At 56.1% G+C, this 18,334-nt stretch overlaps 1 protein-coding gene, 2 non-coding genes and 2 pseudogenes across 3 annotated transcripts; all 5 read right to left on the reverse strand.

Moving 5' to 3' along the window:
- Positions 1-920: 920 nt before the first annotated feature.
- Positions 921-1,136, reverse strand: LOC142766314 (U2 spliceosomal RNA; annotated as a pseudogene).
- A 150-nt stretch (positions 1,137-1,286) lies between these two features.
- LOC142765929 (uncharacterized) lies at positions 1,287-2,606 on the reverse strand. The gene has a single exon (XM_075867733.1). It carries the CDS (start codon positions 2,562-2,564, stop codon positions 1,287-1,289), a length of 1,278 nt encoding a protein of 425 aa, XP_075723848.1. The 5' UTR covers positions 2,565-2,606.
- A 3,044-nt stretch (positions 2,607-5,650) lies between these two features.
- Positions 5,651-5,839, reverse strand: LOC142766279 (U2 spliceosomal RNA). Its single transcript, XR_012884460.1, has one exon. It is a non-coding gene; the product is annotated as a U2 spliceosomal RNA (small nuclear RNA).
- Positions 5,840-9,437: 3,598 nt separating this feature from the next.
- LOC142766453 (U2 spliceosomal RNA) lies at positions 9,438-9,616 on the reverse strand (annotated as a pseudogene).
- A 7,894-nt stretch (positions 9,617-17,510) lies between these two features.
- Positions 17,511-17,697, reverse strand: LOC142766311 (U2 spliceosomal RNA). Its single transcript, XR_012884487.1, has one exon. It is a non-coding gene; the product is annotated as a U2 spliceosomal RNA (small nuclear RNA).
- Positions 17,698-18,334: the final 637 nt, after the last annotated feature.

Raw genomic sequence — 18,334 nt, forward strand, 5'->3', positions numbered from 1 at the left:
GAAGTGTTTGATCAACAAGGCGATGCCCGCCGTGGTGGTCTGATGGCCGTAAGGTACTCGGCTGCTGACCCGCAGGTGGTGGGATCGAATCCCGGCCGCGGCGGCTGCATTTCCCTGTGCTCAGATTAGGGTGCACGTGAAAGAACCCCAGGTGGTCGAAATTTTCCCATAATCATATGGTGGTTTTGGGACGTCAAACCCCAAAGGTCAGTGGACATAGGAAAAGCACATCGGGGCTTTGCCGCTCCACCGTACAGCAGGTGTGTGCGGAGTGGGTCCTGTGGCGTTCTTTGCGATTTTAATTTGTGATGGGGAATAGTGTAGATGCGTAGACGTGGCGAGAGCACGCGTCTTCAGGTTCAGACGCCGCGTGAAGATGTGAAATAAAAATGCCTTCGCTTGCCACTGCAACTGTAAACAGAAACACCAACCAAACCCCATTTTCTAGAGGCTTTTTTTATTTTTCGTTGCGAAACGGGTGAATTCGAAAAGCGGAAATAGCTTGGCACATACATACACACTTCTACACACATACATACATACACATCGCACATGCATACACATCGTATACACACTTCTAGCTTTCCTCCGAAACAGTAATGATAATTTCCTCAATAGTTTTATTAATATGAGTAGGAACGTTAAAAAAAATAAGAAACTTGAGTATGTACGTGTGAACATAACAAAATAAAAGAGACCCTCCATATATGAAATACACACGGAAACATTTATTTTCCCAGAGCAATCGTAAGTGTAAACACAGCTAGCGCACTCCCTGCACGCGAATACCGCGTCAGCCGGGGCGGCGTGCCGCCACCGTCTCGGACACTCGACGCACCCAAGCCGTTTACCCCGGTATCATGGGTAAATCCGAACACTCCTTCTATCATTGAATTTATTGTCGAACTCACCCCGCAGGGGGTGAGTGGGCCGATCCCGGAGGTAGTGCAATACCGGGCCAACCCGTGGCGGAGGTGAAGCAAGCTTCAAGCACTCCGCCGCATCACAAAAATAAGTTTAATATCTTGGATCCAAATAGGATCCGTATCAGATATTAAGCTGATAAGAACAGACTTTTTATTCAATTTTTACGTACAAAAACATCATAATGGTTAGGAAAAAACTCAAAAAGAAAACTTTGTATAAGTGTATAAGTTAAAATCTGGTAACGAAAGGGTTAAAAACGGTTAGAACAAATACGTTAAAAACGGTAAAACTGTAGAGGTGTATAAGTCTAAAAACATGAAAAAATCGCAACTCTAAAAAAACTTTGGCTATATATAAAGTCACTGTACACCGATGTGGCGGCGGTAAATGTCCGTGGAAGCCGCGATCGTGTCACTGACGCACAAGCGTTTCATTGTTCGCAGATAGTTCTTGGAACACAGTCTGCGCGTGACACGATCGTTAGCCGGATCCCACGACCCCAGGCAGCCGACGACGATGGCTTCGACGGAGACGCGCTGGAACCGTCGGAGGAGATGTCGCTGTAAGGGGGCGTACTTCTCCTCCTTAAGCCTCCGGGCTTCCTGGAACGCCTGCAGTCTGTTGTCGAAAGGGCAGCAGACGTCCAGGATCAAGGCTTCCTCGCCTCGTGCCAGGACCAGGTCAGGGCGCAGGCCGGGAAGTCCGACCTGTTGGTTCTCCCCGATGACGGTGAACCTTCCCAGGGCAGCCTTCTTGATACGTGCGACGATGGCGTTGTGGCGCTCCGTCATTGCCCGGCTCTGCCGCATACAATGGCAGAGTACGTGTGGTAGCGTCTCCTCCCTGTACCCGCAGCGTCGGCACCGTTTATCTGCTGCAGGTACCCAGGTACGTGTGCCATTGAGGGGGAGGAGATTAAGCCGAGCTCGATGAATGAAGCGCCACTCCTTGAACCTGGTGTAGCGGCCGGTCCGCATGAAGTGGGAGTTAGCGGGGTCCGCCGCTACACACGCCATCGCCTTGCCCTGGTTTGGCTTCGCCTCGAGGGAACGGTCCCGGTTCTGGCTGAGGATGGCCCGGAGAGTTTTCACCAGCTTGTTCCGGTTCCGCGCGGACACCGTGGCCTCCCCGCAGGTGATGCGGGCGCCCTGGTCTTGTAGCTCCCAGGCGACAGTTAGGCGACGGGAGGCTTTGCGGGCCTCCGTCCAGACAGACTGAAGTTGAGATGGGGTCTGTCTGAAGTCGCCTTCCGTGTCGCCCGAGAGGTAGGCCTCGATGTCCTCGTCGTCAGCCTCGCGTCGGAGCCGCCTGGAGACCACCTGGTGCAGCGCCTCCCTTGCCCGCTCCCGAACCTCCGAGTCCGTCGACGTCAGGAGCTTGAAGGCCCCGTCCACCCGGCAGATGTCACTCAGCTCCGCCGCCAAAGGGATCCCTGCAGTGCCGGCCCGTGCGCTCCCGTACACATAGTCGTTGGATGCTCTGGCCGGAACGTACAGGGTCTTCTTGATGAGGGGGCGGAGCTCGTCATCCAGACGCTGCCACTCTCCCTTGCTGGCGAGGCCCACCCGCATGGCGAAGTTGAGAGCTGGATATAAAAAAGTTTTAATTGCATCCAGCCTCTGCCACGGGGTGAGCATTGAGGAGAGTAGCTTCCTGCCCAGGTGGATGGCCTCGTCGACGGTCGTTTGATCCGGGAGGACCCGAAAGCCCACAGGTCGCCCCAGGAAACGATGCCCCTCGTAGTCCGCCAGTGCCGGAACCGGGACGCCTCCAACGGTGAAAGTGGTGGGCCGTGTGCCCACCGGATAGCGCCCGGATAGGTGGAGGGTGCGGCACTTGGCGGGCTTGAGTCGCAGTCCCAGCCGGTCCGAGAGGGCTGTCACGACGTTGAGACGGCGCTGCAAGGTGGTGGGGTCCGCAGCGAGCAGAGTCAGATCATCGGCGTAAGCAAGGATGTTGTGCTGCTTATCGCCTCCCTGCACTGCCCTGATGACTGGATCCACCACCAAGTTGAATAGCAGGCCGCTCAGTGGACATCCCTGCCTCAGGCCAGCTCTGATGGGGATAGGCTCCGTGGTGCCAGCTGCTGCCACGACGCAGGTGGTGTTGGCGCGGTAGAGCTCCTCCACGATCTCCGCGAAGGTCTCCCCTGCGCCGGCGCCGCGGACAGCCTCAACGAGGGCCTGATGGGCGACCGAGCCAAAGGCATTGGCGTAGTCGAGGAAACCCACGCACAGCTCCCCACCTTTTGTCCTGGCGTCATCCAGGCGTCCCTGCAGCACGAAGTTGTGTTCAAACACCCCATCGTACGGCAGGAAGCCCTTCTGACACCTGGACAAGACCGCATGGTCGCCCAACCACCGCTGCAGCCGGGTCGTGAGACACCCGGCATACAGTTTGGCGATCGTTCGACCAAGGGCAATGGGTCGCCAGTTTGTAGGATCCTCGCGGTCGCCTTTCTTGTAAATCAGGATCGTCCTCGATGATTTCCAGCTCTGGGGTGTGCGGCGGTGTAAGAGACAGATGTTGAACACCGCCGCCAGGAACCGCCCGTCAGGATCCACCTGCCTCCAGTGGTGGTAGGTCAGACGGTCCTCCCCAGGAGCTGTGCTTTCGCACCTTCGGAGCTTGGCTGCGACTTCGTCTGGCAGGAAGGGGCACGTGTCCATCTCCTCTGTTGTGGGGGCTCGTGACCTGAGGAGCGTTGTGTCCACGGCTACCGGGGCCCAGAGTTCAGTGAAGTGGCCTTGAAGGGTGCCTGGGTTGATGGGGCAGAGCTCGGACGGGCCCTCCGCGATGAGGCGGACAGCCCGTCGCCGGTTTCTCCTGTAAAGTCCCTGTATGAGAGAAGCATTGTCGGGGTTTATCTCACGCCGAGGTGGTGTTTGGCGTGAGCCCCGACAGGGCAGCCGAAGATGGTCAACGATGGCTGCCTCGGCGCGGTCCAGGATGGGCTCGAACCGCGCCCATTGCTCCTCCGACACAGGGCTCCGGCCAAGGTCTCGTAGCTCTGCCGTCACCTCCGCCAGGAACCAGGCACTCTCGGGCCCCAGGGTGTCAGCTGCCTCGTCCTGTGTACCGTAGTTGCTGCCGGTGACGTCACCATGGGGCGCTGTCGGTTCGGCGGGTTCTCGCCCCGCTTCGCCAAAGTTGTTTGCGAGTGTCGTCGCCTGCTCGGTAGGCGCCGACAACTCGACGACGCGCCCCATCTGCTGGTTAGCTGGCTCCTCGGTGTCGTCCACAGCTGGGCTGGCGTACTCCTCCGAGGAGCTGACGTCATCGCCTGCCGGTACTGCCTGGTTGGAGTCATCACCCGGCTGGTCGTCACCCGTATTGTCCGCCTGGTGTACAGGCGCGCTCTCCGTGCCGTCGTCGTCCGCAGAGTCGGGCGTCGCTCCGAGTGGAAGCTCCCCCAGGGCCCCATCTCCATCCATAGGAGCAGATGTGACCTCCTGTGAGGGAGGCCCGCTCACGGTGCTTGGGGCAGGGGGGCATTGGTCCGCCGTCAGCTCGCCTTCAGCCCGCGTGGGGGAAACCGCCGACAAAAGGGGGGGATGTGGGGGTGTAGCCGGTCCAGGTGGAGGCTGATGAGGTGGCGTCCTGGTGTCCCCTGCACGGCAGGACTCTCCTGAAGGACCGGCCACAGCGGCTGCTGGTGGTGGACCGGCAGTAGCGTTCTGCCGGGCCAAAAGTGCCTCCTCCCTACGGTGCCGTTGCTCATGATTGTAGAGCCCCTTCCTTGACGTGAAGGAGCTCGAGCAAGTCGGACACTGGTGCCGGTGAGGGGGGGGAGGGGCAGCAGCTGGAAGGTTCACCAGGCAGCCATGCGTTGTCGGCCGTTTCCCCAGCGTAGCGCCGCAAATGGTGCAGTTGTATACCGTCCGGGTTATGCGCACGCCATGCTCCCCTTCGAGGTGCCGCTGCAGCGACTGGCGGCGCGACGTCCACACTTCTGGGTTGTAGGCGGTCGCGCAGCCCTCCTCGCAGCATAGAAACGTCGCCGGGAGTGGAAAGAAGAGCGTGAGGGTGGTACCCTCACGCTCAGGCTGGCGCTCCTGGACGGGAGGGTCGCCATCGTCCTCGCTGTCGTCGGGAGCAGGGTTGCCCCCGGAGGCCATGTTCCAGCGGCCCCGCTAAGCGGGACGGCCAGAAGATCAGGACGGCCTCATGGGACGCGGCGACCACCGCTGGTCAGGGAGAGTCTCCGGGAGCAGCGGCAGGGAGGCCAGCAGGGCGACCACATAGCTGGCGAGGCGCCGGAGCAGCAGGCGGGAGCAGGGGGCAAGCAGGCGGCCCCGGGCGGTAGCAGCGAGCAAGCGCCGCTAGGCAGGCGGCGAGCGGGCAGGCGGCGAGCAGGCAGCAGGCGGGAGCAAGCAGCGGAGCGGGCGGCGAGGCCAGCGACGAGCGAGCGCCGCTGGGCAGGCGGCGAGGAGGAGAGCGGACCCAGGCAGCAGGCGGCGGAGCGAGCGCCGACACCAGGCGAGCAGGACCAGGCGGTGATGGCAGCGAAACACCAGGCAGGCAGGCAGCAATCCGGGCAGCAACAGCAGGCAGCAGGCACCCAAGAGCAGTGGTAGCCGTGGATAGGGCTGGGTGAGAGAAGGGATAAAGACGCCGCTGTAACCGGGCGGGTTCCGGTTGCTTCCACGAAGATCGAAAGTGCAGGGCGGTCAAGCCACACGACTACACTTTGATCTTAGCCAAAAGGCCGAGAAGCGCAGGGGGTGAGTGGGCCGATCCCGGAGGTAGTGCAATACCGGGCCAACCCGTGGCGGAGGTGAAGCAAGCTTCAAGCACTCCGCCGCATCACAAAAATAAGTTTAATATCTTGGATCCAAATAGGATCCGTATCAGATATTAAGCTGATAAGAACAGATAGCTTTATTAATGTTTCTTGGGGCCGTAAGTGAATGAGTCCGACTATAAGACATGGCTTCTTCACCGCAACATAATTGAAGTTAGCGCAACATCCAAGACAGGAAATGGCGCGTAACAATCAACGCTTTCAGGACACATAAAAGGACACACTTGGGGAGTTCGCACATGGTCGGGAACGAGTTCTTGCATATCATGCAATGATAATGCATTTGTATCATCCTAGGGACGCGCACGCAGAGTTTAATTCGACTGCCTTAAGTGTTCGTGATAAATGCCTCGTGATGCGGCAATCACTTCACTCACGCATAGTTTTTTAAATAGGCGCAAGTAGGGACGCGAACATATGCGCCGAAGCACACGGTCGTTCCTAGAGTCCCAAGCGCCGAGGGCTCCCACGATGACGGCGTCCATGGTGACCCGCTGGTACCGGCGACGGAGAAACGCCACTACCGGCTCGTAATGAGCCAGCTTGGCGTTACGGGCGTTCTCGAATGCATCCGGCGTATTCTCGAACGGGCACGTGACGTCGATGACAATAGCCTCTTCGCCACGCACCAGGACGAGATCCGGACGCAGGCCCGTGTCTCCGACGGCCTGGTTGTCGAAGGCCACCGTGAACTCACGGGAGGCGGCGGTCCGGACACGGTTGACGATGGCGTCGTGGCGGGCCCGGTAGAGCGCACTGCGGGGCATGCAGTGGCACACCACATGCGGCAGCGTCTCCCTCACGTACCCGCAGACGCGGCACCGCTGGTCCCTGTCCGGTGCGCCCCACATGCGAGCGCCGTTGAGTGGGAGCAGGTTCAGGCGGGCCCTGTGCACGAACCGCCAGTCCGCGAAGGTGGTGAAGGCGCCCGTCCGCATGAAATGGGAACTGGCACGATCAGCCGCCACGCAGGCCAGCACCTTCCCCTGGTTGGGGAGGTCGTGCAGGGCGCGGTCCCGTTCTCTGGCCAGGATCTCACGCAGCGTTCGCATGACGCGACACCGGTGCTGCGGAGTTATCGTCGCGTCACCGCAGGTGAGCCGAACGCCGCCAGGATCCAGGGTCCAGGCGACGTTGTAGTGGCGGGACGCCTTGCGGGCATTCGTCCACACGGACCGCAACTGGTTGGCCGGGACCCGGAACCCGTCCTCAAGCGATCCCCCGAGGTAGGCCTCCAGCTCGAAGCGGGTAACCTCCCAACCGAGGCGGGCAGTGGCGGTTGCGTAGGCGTCATCCAAGGCCATCTGCCGCAACTCGGTGTCGGGGGACACCGAGTTGCGGCACTTTGATCTTAGCCAAAAGGCCGAGAAGCGATGCAATTCATTAGCACGTAATTAAAATCCATTCTTTCACACCTCGTACTTAGTTCTGGCCAAAAGCCGGGCAAACAGTAGCAAAGCAATTCCGACGTCCACCCATGCACAACCAGCATTGTGCACCGACAGCGGCAGCGCTGGCTTCACGGCATTGCTTTTATCCCCAGTCCGCTTGAAGTTTCTAGTTTCGCTTACAAACATGTTAAAACTGAAACCTTCTTTTTCCCAGAGGTCGAAGCCACGCGTGCTTGCTTGCATGCGTACTCTCTATGCGCCCATGACGTCACACCAAATGCTTGCTGGCGAACATTATCAGGCATGTCGCGAGGGATGCTACAGCATTTGTTTTAAAAACTGATGCATAGTGTACATGTCCAACTCGAGCACCAAAGTCTGGAAGGAAGGAAAAAAAAAAAATGACTGTGCAAAATGTGAATACGTCACCCATCCAACATGGCTTCTACGCCGGCTGCCCAAGCAACGCCTCTGCAACGACGCCCACAATCATCGGCAAAAAGGTGGTGCCTTTGGCTGCTTCAGCACGCTCAACATATGCCTTGCAAGTTCCGACGTGGCGGAACACCGCACCGAGGTCGACGAAGGTCCTGCCGTGAAAGGCAGACCCGGGAATGCGTGCGAAACGTCTACCGCGTGGGTTGTGAAGCCGGTGAATGAAGGATCATGTGGCAGAGGGTGACGGAACGTGAGTGTGCGACTTGACGCTGCGATGTCGTTCAAGCGTTCAACGGGCCGGCAGGTTCTGTCTGTCGTGGTCGAAAACGTCCGAGTTTTGCTGATTCCGAGGGGTAGGAGTGCTATGGTGGCGTGTACGAGGCGCTGGTGCGGCGCTCCGTCGATCGTGCCGGACGGACATGAGGCGGCCGAAGGCGGTCGTGAAGTGGTCGCGGAAATCAGTGGAGAAGTACTCGCCTGCGCTTTTCGTCGAAGACGCGCGACAGACGGTCTTCGGGAGACACGGGTGGTTGCACAAATGCGACCGTGCGTCAACGTGCAGCCATATTCGTGGATTATTTCGCCCCATTACGATAGCTTCGTCACTGCGCTCGCTGGTGTTGCTTGTTTTTGTTGACCTTCACTTGTGGCTCACACCCACTGTGGGGGATTGGCTGGTTTGTTGTTCTGCTTCTTCGACTTCTACATACTCGGCTTAGTGAAGCTGTGAGGAGTGACGAGTGGGTACGGAGGCAAAGCGCGCCCGGGGCGTGATCTCACGCGTCCTGGGGTCCACGTCGCTTCAGGTACGTGCGTGGTGCGTCCGAACGTCTAGTGCGCAATTTTCTTGGAACTTCCAGCAACTGGCAATTCCATTGAGGTGAGCGTGCGAGGATGTTCGTTGTAATTAACGAGAGCCAACGGTGGATGAGCTGGTATGAGATGGTGTTCAGAAATGAAGTGTTTGATCAACAAGGCGATGCCCGCCGTGGTGGTCTGATGGCCGTAAGGTACTCGGCTGCTGACCCGCAGGTGGTGGGATCGAATCCCGGCCGCGGCGGCTGCATTTCCCTGTGCTCAGATTAGGGTGCACGTGAAAGAACCCCAGGTGGTCGAAATTTTGCCATAATCATATGGTGGTTTTGGGACGTCAAACCCCAAAGGTCAGTGGACATAGGAAAAGCACATCGGGGCTTTGCCGCTCCACCGTACAGCAGGTGTGTGCGGAGTGGGTCCTGTGGCGTTCTTTGCGATTTTAATTTGTGATGGGGAATAGTGTAGATGCGTAGACGTGGCGAGAGCACGCGTCTTCAGGTTCAGACGCCGCGTGAAGATGTGAAATAAAAATGCCTTCGCTTGCCACTGCAACTGTAAACAGAAACACCAACCAAACCCCATTTTCTAGAGGCTTTTTTTATTTTTCGTTGCGAAACGGGTGAATTCGAAAAGCGGAAATAGCTTGGCACATACATACACACTTTTACACACATACATACATACACATCGCACATGCATACACATCGTATACACACTTCTAGCTTTCCTCCGAAACAGTAATGATAATTTCCTCAATAGTTTTATTAATATGAGTAGGAACGTTAAAAAAAATAAGAAACTTGAGTATGTACGTGTGAACATAACAAAATAAAAGAGACCCTCCATATATGAAATACACACGGAAACATTTATTTTCCCAGAGCAATCGTAAGTGTAAACACAGCTAGCGCACTCCCTGCACGCGAATACCGCGTCAGCCGGGGCGGCGTGCCGCCACCGTCTCGGACACTCGACGCACCCAAGCCGTTTACCCCGGTATCATGGGTAAATCCGAACACTCCTTCTATCATTGAATTTATTGTCGAACTCACCCCGCAGGGGGTGAGTGGGCCGATCCCGGAGGTAGTGCAATACCGGGCCAACCCATGGCGAAGGTGAAGCAAGCTTCAAGCACTCCGCCGCATCACAAAAATAAGTTTAATATCTTGGATCCAAATAGGATCCGTATCAGATATTAAGCTGATAAGAACAGAGGTTTTCAAAAATGTTAGGAACATTTCTGACCGAAAAGGAAAAACTTGTTCTCATTTTTTGTTCCTTCAACCAGAAAGGAAGAAGGTGGTGTATCGTGAACTGTGTATAGAGAAGGTGAAAATAGGAAATAGCAGGGGAGAAAAAAGTGAAAGGGGCGTGTGTCGTGTAGTATCACCTCTTATTTTTGCGATGTCTTTGGGAGGGTGACTTTGTCAGCACGTGGCCCAGCGAGTGACAGTCACTTTATGGCCACGTGTGCGCAGTACACTTCCCGAGAAGCTGCAATGGTCTCGCTCACTGCAAGCTTCTTGAGTAACCGGAGATATCTCCGGCTGCAGAGTTTTTTAAAAACTCTGTCATTTGCCGGGTCCCAGGAGCCAAGCATGCCGACGACGACTGCTTCGATCGTGACTCTCTGGTAGCGGCGGAGCAAGAAGTCCCGAACTGGTTCGTATTTTCGTTCCTTTTCCAGTCGGGCTGCCTCGAGTGCTTTGAGACGGTTGTCAAAGGGGCAGGTCACGTCCACGATGATCGCCTCTTCCCCCCTGGCGAGAACGAGGTCGGGGCGAAGGTTGGTGGTACCAACCGCTCTGTTCTCATGCGTGACCGTGAACTTCTTGCTGGCGGCTTGTTTCACCCTCGCCACAATCTTGTTGTGACGACTGGTGTAGGCCATGCTGTGGCGCATGCAGTGACCCAGGACGTGTGGCAGCGTTTCCACTGCGTAACTGCACACACGGCACCGTTTGTCGGCGGAGGTGGTCCATGGGTTGGCTCCATTCACAGGTAGGAGGTTCAGGCGTGCCCTGTGAATGAAGCGCCAGTCGCAAAAGCGGGTGAATTTGCCGGAGCGCATGAAGTGGGAGCTGCTCGGGTCTGCGGCGACGCATTCCATTGCCTTCCCTTGATTGGGCATTTCTTGAAGGAAGCGATCGCGTGCCCGCATCATTCGGAAGCGCAGCGTTTTCACCACTTTTCGTCGTTTCTTTGACGTGAGAGTTTCCTCTCCGTCACACGTGATGCTGGTCCCCCCGTCTTCGAAAATTTCCCAGGTGACGTGTAGCCTGCGGGAAGCCTTCCGAGCCTCGGTCCAGACGGACTGCAGTTGTGTCGGCCGTGCCTGGAAAATGCCCTCCGTTTCGCCGCTGAGGTAGCAGGCGAGCTCCTCGTTGGTGGCCTGCCTGCGAATGCGCTTGGAGACAATTTTGGTTAGCGCTTCGAAGGCAAGTTCCCGGACCTCGAGATCGGCTGAGGTCAGAAGCTTGAAGGCGTTGTCCACGCGGCAGGCGTCACTTGTGTCTGCGGCGAGGGGGATTCCAGCTGCTCCGGCCGCTGCGCTGCCGTAGAGGTAGTTGTTTGCAGCGTTACCTGGAAGATAAAGAGTTTTCTTTATCAGGGGCCGGAGTGCGTCGTCTAGGCGGGCCCATTCCGCCTTGCCCACTTGTCCGCACCGCATGGCGAAGTTGAGTGCTGGAAAGACAAAAGTTTTCAGTGCATCAATTCGCTGCCATGGGGCAAGCATGGACTCGAGCAGGGTGCGGCCGACGGAGATCGCCTCATCGACCTTAGAGCGGTCTTGGAGAAGGCTGAACCCGACGGGGCGTCCTAGAAAAGATTGACTCTCGTAGTCACTGATGCGAGGGATCTCTTCTCCGTCGACGAAGAATTTCGTGTCCCTAGTGCCTACGGGAGTCCTACCAGAGAGGTGCAGGCTTCTGCACTTCTTGGGGTTCAGCCGAAGTCCCAGCTGGCCCGCGAGAGCCGCCACGACGTTGATGCGGTCCTGCAGTTTCTTGGGGCTGTCCGCCAAGGGGGTCAAATCATCGGCGTAAGCCAGCACATTGTGCTGCCTCTCACCTCCTTGGACCGCCCGAATGACTGGATCGAGCACCAAGTTGAAGAGCAGGCCGCTCAGTGGGCAGCCCTGTCTAATTCCGGCGGAGATTGTGACTGGGGCCGTTGTCCCAGCTTCGGCGACAATCCGGGTGGCGTTGTCTCGGTAGAGGTCTGCGATGATTGCGCAGAAGTCCTCTCCTGCACCTGCACCACGAAGAGACTCGATTAGTGCGTTGTGCGGAACTGAGCCAAATGCGTTGGCGAAGTCGAGAAAGGCCACGCAAAGGTCACCACCGCCGGCCCGCGCGGCGTCCAGGCGCTCCTGCAGCACGAAGTTGTGTTCAAACACGCCGTCGTGCGGCAGGAACCCCTTCTGACACCTCGAGAGCACGTCATGGTCACACACCCACTGCTGCATGCGGGAAGCTAGGCAACCCGCATACAGCTTGGAGATGGTGTTCCCAAGGGCAATGGGTCTCCAATTCGTGACCTCACTCGGATCACCCTTCTTGTGGATGAGGATGGTCCTCGTTTCCTTCCAGGCGTCGGGCACTTGCTTGTACTGGAGGCACACGTTGAATGCTGCGGAGAGAAAGAGACCTTCAGGATCATGTTCTTTCCAATGGCGGTAGGTGATCCTGTCACTGCCGGGGGCCGTGTTTTCGCATCTGCGAAGACGGGCCGCCACCTCGTCGCTGGTGAATCGGGCGAGGCAGATCTCTGTCATGTCGTCCGGGCGAGCCTTGTTAAGGAGCAGGTGGGTGTTCCCTTCCTTCGGCGCCCATGTTTCAGCAAAGTGTTGCTCCAGTCTGTCCAGCGGAATCTCGCAGAGTTTGGTTTCGCCCTGTACGATGATACGAACAGCCCGACGGCGGTTGCGACGATACAGGCTCTGTATCTGCTGGGCGTTGTTCGGGTTGGTCGGGACGCGGGGTTTCCCACCGGCAGGGTTGTCTGGAATTTTCGCCTCCTTCCTCACCGCCGATACGGCCTCCTCCAGGATGGAGAGGAAGTCGTCCCAGCGCTCAGCAGTGGCGGGCTCCCGAAGCAGTTGCCGGATTCGCTGGCTGTGTTCTGCGAGTACGCTTGTGTCGTCGATTGGCCCGGAGAGGGTGATCTCGCCGGGGTTCACTGTCTGCGGGGCGGGGTCCTGTGATTCGCCGCCTGCGTCGTCTATCGAAAGTCCCTCGGATGATGCTGGATGTGTGGGGGAGTCGACGCTGTGGGTGATACTCCTGGCTGATGGACTTGCTTGAGGGTCCTCCTGTGCTGTTGCCAAGCTTTGTTGTGGTGCTCCTTGCTGGCTGGTCCTCTGAGTAGCGCGGGCTGTGTCTGGATCCTGCTGGAGACGGGACGAAAACCGTGACCCTTCTGGTGGTGACTCCTCCTCGCTGGTTGCTGATGGAATTGTCGCATCCCTGGAGCTCTGGCTTGGAGAGCAAGCTGTGCTGCCTAAGAGAGGAGGGAGAGGGGTAAGGGCCCGGTCCGGTGATGGTGGCCGGGAACGCCGTGGGTTGTCGTGGTCCGTGTCGCTGTGCGGTGACTCATGTTGCCTGAGACTCGGCGTGATGGAGGATGCATTTCCAACCTGTGAGAACAGAGAGGCACATGAAGACCTGCTCCTCGCGGTGGCGGCCTCGCTAGGCGTGGGCGATGGGGTGCCCGTAGTTGCCGAAACCCGGTCAGGGATTTCCTGCAAGTCACCTAGAAGGGGGGAGGAAGGTGTGAGTGCCAGCTCTGTTGGTGCTGGAGAGTCCGGCGTTGCGCTCAGTGTCGTGCTGTCCTCGCTTGGTGATGATCCCGTTGACGTCGTTGAGTTGGAGCTCTGTGACGATCGAAGGGTCATTGTCCGTGTGGCTTGGTTGCCGGCAGCAGCGCGGGGGGGTCGGCCAGTCGGAGTTGCAGTAGGTGCCGCCCTCGAAGTCCTTGAAGTCGTTGGTCCCTCGTTCATGTGCTGTGCTTCCTGTCTTTTGTGTTTGCGCATGTGGTTGTCCAGTCCCTTCCTTGTTGTCATGGTGGCAGGGCATTGTGGACACTTGTGCCTGTTGAGGTCGAGGGGCGACAGCTCGTGTCTACCTCTTGCGATGCAGGAGTGGAGTGTGGGATGCAGCCCAAGGCCGGTCGTGGAGCATAGGGTACAGGTGTATGCCACCTTTACTTTGAGCTCATGCTCGTCTAGTAGATGCCGCACCAAGCTTTGTCGCCTGCTTGTCCAGCTGATCCCGGAGTACCGTACCCCACATTTGTCTATGGGGCAGGTGAAGCTGTGTGGGATTGGGAAGAAGACATCAAGGGTCTGTCCCTCCTTGCCTAGCTGGGGTTGGTTTTGGGCATCTCGCGGCCTCGGTGCAGTGGGCGTCCCGGTCTCCCCTGTATTCGGGGGACCTACCTCCTCGGACATCACCTACTGGTGGGCGAACACTTCTAAAGAAAACAGGATTATCACGGCAGGATGTACATCATTGTGAGAACACTTAGGCATCTTGAGAAAAAACACTTCAATAAAAGACGGCACTGTACACTTGAATGAAAAGTAGAAAGATGGAGAGGAGATAGAGAAAGAAGAGAAGGAAAAAAAAAAAAAGGTGGGGGTGGGGGGTGATCGTCAACCCATGTTTAAGTGTAGCTGGCGACCTAAGACAAAGGGGAAGAAAAGGAGGGAGTGTGTGACCTCCTCCCCCTAGTCGGGGGAGAAGAGAGAAGAGGGGTGCGCTCGCCGAGAGAGGAAGAGGAAGAAAAAGAAAATGAAGAGAAAGAAAAAAAAAAAACACGGCGTGCGCACCAGTGAGAGTCGCGGGCTACCCGCTACATGGTGAGTGCAGCTGGCAGCCCCAAGAAGGCAGAGAGAGTACTGACCGCCTCAGCAGAGAGGAGGGTACCAGAAGGAATTAGTAAAGAAGACAGAGGAAAGAGAGCGAGTGAGAGAAGAGAAAAAAAAAGAAAAAAAAAGGGAAGGCAGGAGAACCCGGTTGAGCGTGCCCTCTACTGACACGTGTCAGCAGCGGCGCTTCCGGAAAAAAAAAAAAAAGGAGCGTGCAAGAGTAGAGAGAAAGTCGCCTGGCTACATTGTTAGTGTAGCTGGCAACAGTGGGAGCGGGAGGGGAGCCTTAGCGCGGGCCACGTGGACGGAAAGTAGAAGAGAGGAGAGAAGAAAAAAGAAAAAAAAAGAGAGAGAAAAGTGAAGAAAGAGGAGAGAGCGGAGATGCTGCTTCCACGTGGTCACCAGCGGCGCTCGCTGGTGTCCAGAGTAGAGGCGCGCTCCGAAAGAAAGAAAAAAAAAAGAGCGTGCAAGGAAGGCTTGCGCTATCTTACATCACTTGGGCAGATGATGCAAGGGCCGCTGAGCCAACTAATACACAAGAAAAAGGGTGCTTTTCAGACGGGAAGCTGCCGGCAAGGCCGGTTGGAGCAGCCCGTCTTGCCGAGCACGAGAACCCACCCCCCCAAAGGGGGGCGGAAAAGACAGGCAAAAAAGAAGTGTTTTAAAGAACTAGCATCTCACCAATGACCAGAGCCAGAAATCCAGGGCAGCAGGAACCAAGTGTCAGCAGGGGGGTCCAAGAATCCGCAGGCAGTCGTTGCTGGTCGCTCGAACAAGCTAAGAAGGCATGCACACAACAACAACACAAGAAGAGACAGAGAAAGACACCGCACTAACCGGGCGGGTGGTCGATTGCTTCTACAAAGAGCAGGAGTAGGATGGACAAGCCAACACTACACTTTGATCTTAGCCAAAAGGCCGAGAAGCGATGCAATTCATTAGCACGTAATTAAAATCCATTCTTTCACACCTCGTACTTAGTTCTGGCCAAAAGCCGGGCAAACAGTAGCAAAGCAATTCCGACGTCCACCCATGCACAACCAGCATTGTGCACCGACAGCGGCAGCGCTGGCTTCACGGCATTGCTTTTATCCCCAGTCCGCTTGAAGTTTCTAGTTTCGCTTACAAACATGTTAAAACTGAAACCTTCTTTTTCCCAGAGGTCGAAGCCACGCGTGCTTGCTTGCATGCGTACTCTCTATGCGCCCATGACGTCACACCAAATGCTTGCTGGCGAACATTATCAGGCATGTCGCGAGGGTTGCTACAGCATTTGTTTTAAAAACTGATGCATAGTGTACATGTCCAACTCGAGCACCAAAGTCTGGAAGGAAGGAAAAAAAAAAAAATGACTGTGCAAAATGTGAATACGTCACCCATCCAACATGGCTTCTACGCCGGCTGCCCAAGCAACGCCTCTGCAACGACGCCCACAATCATCGGCAAAAAGGTGGTGCCTTTGGCTGCTTCAGCACGCTCAACATATGCCTTGCAAGTTCCGACGTGGCGGAACACCGCACCGAGGTCGACGAAGGTCCTGCCGTGAAAGGCAGACCCGGGAATGCGTGCGAAACGTCTACCGCGTGGGTTGTGAAGCCGGTGAATGAAGGATCATGTGGCAGAGGGTGACGGAACGTGAGTGTGCGACTTGACGCTGCGATGTCGTTCAAGCGTTCAACGGGCCGGCAGGTTCTGTCTGTCGTGGTCGAAAACGTCCGAGTTTTGCTGATTCCGAGGGGTAGGAGTGCTATGGTGGCGTGTACGAGGCGCTGGTGCGGCGCTCCGTCGATCGTGCCGGACGGACATGAGGCGGCCGAAGGCGGTCGTGAAGTGGTCGCGGAAATCAGTGGAGAAGTACTCGCCTGCGCTTTTCGTCGAAGACGCGCGACAGACGGTCTTCGGGAGACACGGGTGGTTGCACAAATGCGACCGTGCGTCAACGTGCAGCCATATTCGTGGATTATTTCGCCCCATTACGATAGCTTCGTCACTGCGCTCGCTGGTGTTGCTTGTTTTTGTTGACCTTCACTTGTGGCTCACACCCACTGTGGGGGATTGGCTGGTTTGTTGTTCTGCTTCTTCGACTTCTACATACTCGGCTTAGTGAAGCTGTGAGGAGTGACGAGTGGGTACGGAGGCAAAGCGCGCCCGGGGCGTGATCTCACGCGTCCTGGGGTCCACGTCGCTTCAGGTACGTGCGTGGTGCGTCCGAACGTCTAGTGCGCAATTTTCTTGGAACTTCCAGCAACTGGCAATTCCATTGAGGTGAGCGTGCGAGGATGTTCGTTGTAATTAACGAGAGCCAACGGTGGATGAGCTGGTATGAGATGGTGTTCAGAAATGAAGTGTTTGATCAACAAGGCGATGCCCGCCGTGGTGGTCTGATGGCCGTAAGGTACTCGGCTGCTGACCCGCAGGTGGTGGGATCGAATCCCGGCCGCGGCGGCTGCATTTCCCTGTGCTCAGATTAGGGTGCACGTGAAAGAACCCCAGGTGGTCGAAATTTTCCCATAATCATATGGTGGTTTTGGGACGTCAAACCCCAAAGGTCAGTGGACATAGGAAAAGCACATCGGGGCTTTGCCGCTCCACCGTACAGCAGGTGTGTGCGGAGTGGGTCCTGTGGCGTTCTTTGCGATTTTAATTTGTGATGGGGAATAGTGTAGATGCGTAGACGTGGCGAGAGCACGCGTCTTCAGGTTCAGACGCCGCGTGAAGATGTGAAATAAAAATGCCTTCGCTTGCCACTGCAACTGTAAACAGAAACACCAACCAAACCCCATTTTCTAGAGGCTTTTTTTATTTTTCGTTGCGAAACGGGTGAATTCGAAAAGCGGAAATAGCTTGGCACATACATACACACTTCTACACACATACATACATACACATCGCACATGCATACACATCGTATACACACTTCTAGCTTTCCTCCGAAACAGTAATGATAATTTCCTCAATAGTTTTATTAATATGAGTAGGAACGTTAAAAAAAATAAGAAACTTGAGTATGTACGTGTGAACATAACAAAATAAAAGAGACCCTCCATATATGAAATACACACGGAAACATTTATTTTCCCAGAGCAATCGTAAGTGTAAACACAGCTAGCGCACTCCCTGCACGCGAATACCGCGTCAGCCGGGGCGGCGTGCCGCCACCGTCTCGGACACTCGACGCACCCAAGCCGTTTACCCCGGTATCATGGGTAAATCCGAACACTCCTTCTATCATTGAATTTATTGTCGAACTCACCCCGCAGGGGGTGAGTGGGCCGATCCCGGAGGTAGTGCAATACCGGGCCAACCCGTGGCGGAGGTGAAGCAAGCTTCAAGCACTCCGCCGCATCACAAAAATAAGTTTAATATCTTGGATCCAAATAGGATCCGTATCAGATATTAAGCTGATAAGAACAGAATTTATTTTATTATGCTTAATGCACAAACATCATAAATGGTTACAAAACAGAACAAGAAACGGTAATAAAAGGTGTATAAATAAAATCAGGTAACAAAAAGGCTAAAAAAGAGTTAGTGGTGTTAGTATGAATAAAAGCGTATAACAATAAAAAACGCGGTATCGCTTCTCGAATAAAAAACTATTTACAAAACGCCTATATGGCCACGATAAATGTCCGTAGAGGCGGCGATCGTGTCTGAAACGCAAAGTCTTTTCATTGTCCGCAGGTAGCTCCTGGAGCAGAACCTGCGGCAGACACGATCGTTGGCCGGATCCCACGAGCCGAGGCAGCCTACGACGATGGCGTCGACGGAGACGCGCTGGAACCGCTGGAGGAGATGACGCTGTAGAGGGGCGTACTTCTCCTCCTTGACCCTCCGAGCCTCCTGGAACGCCTGCATCCTGGAACGCCTGCATACACTTTGATCTTAGCCAAAAGGCCGAGAAGCGATGCAATTCATTAGCACGTAATTAAAATCCATTCTTTCACACCTCGTACTTAGTTCTGGCCAAAAGCCGGGCAAACAGTAGCAAAGCAATTCCGACGTCCACCCATGCACAACCAGCATTGTGCACCGACAGCGGCAGCGCTGGCTTCACGGCATTGCTTTTATCCCCAGTCCGCTTGA

The sequence above is a fragment of the Rhipicephalus microplus genome, chromosome 6 (assembly GCF_043290135.1).
Source record: "Rhipicephalus microplus isolate Deutch F79 chromosome 6, USDA_Rmic, whole genome shotgun sequence".
NCBI lineage: Eukaryota > Metazoa > Arthropoda > Arachnida > Ixodida > Ixodidae > Rhipicephalus > Rhipicephalus microplus.

What these genes read in the sequence shown, in the direction of transcription:
- LOC142765929 (XM_075867733.1), bottom strand. Translation starts at nt 2,564, where the DNA reads ATGCTCACCCCGTGGCAGAGGCTGGATGCAATTAAAACTTTTTTATAT.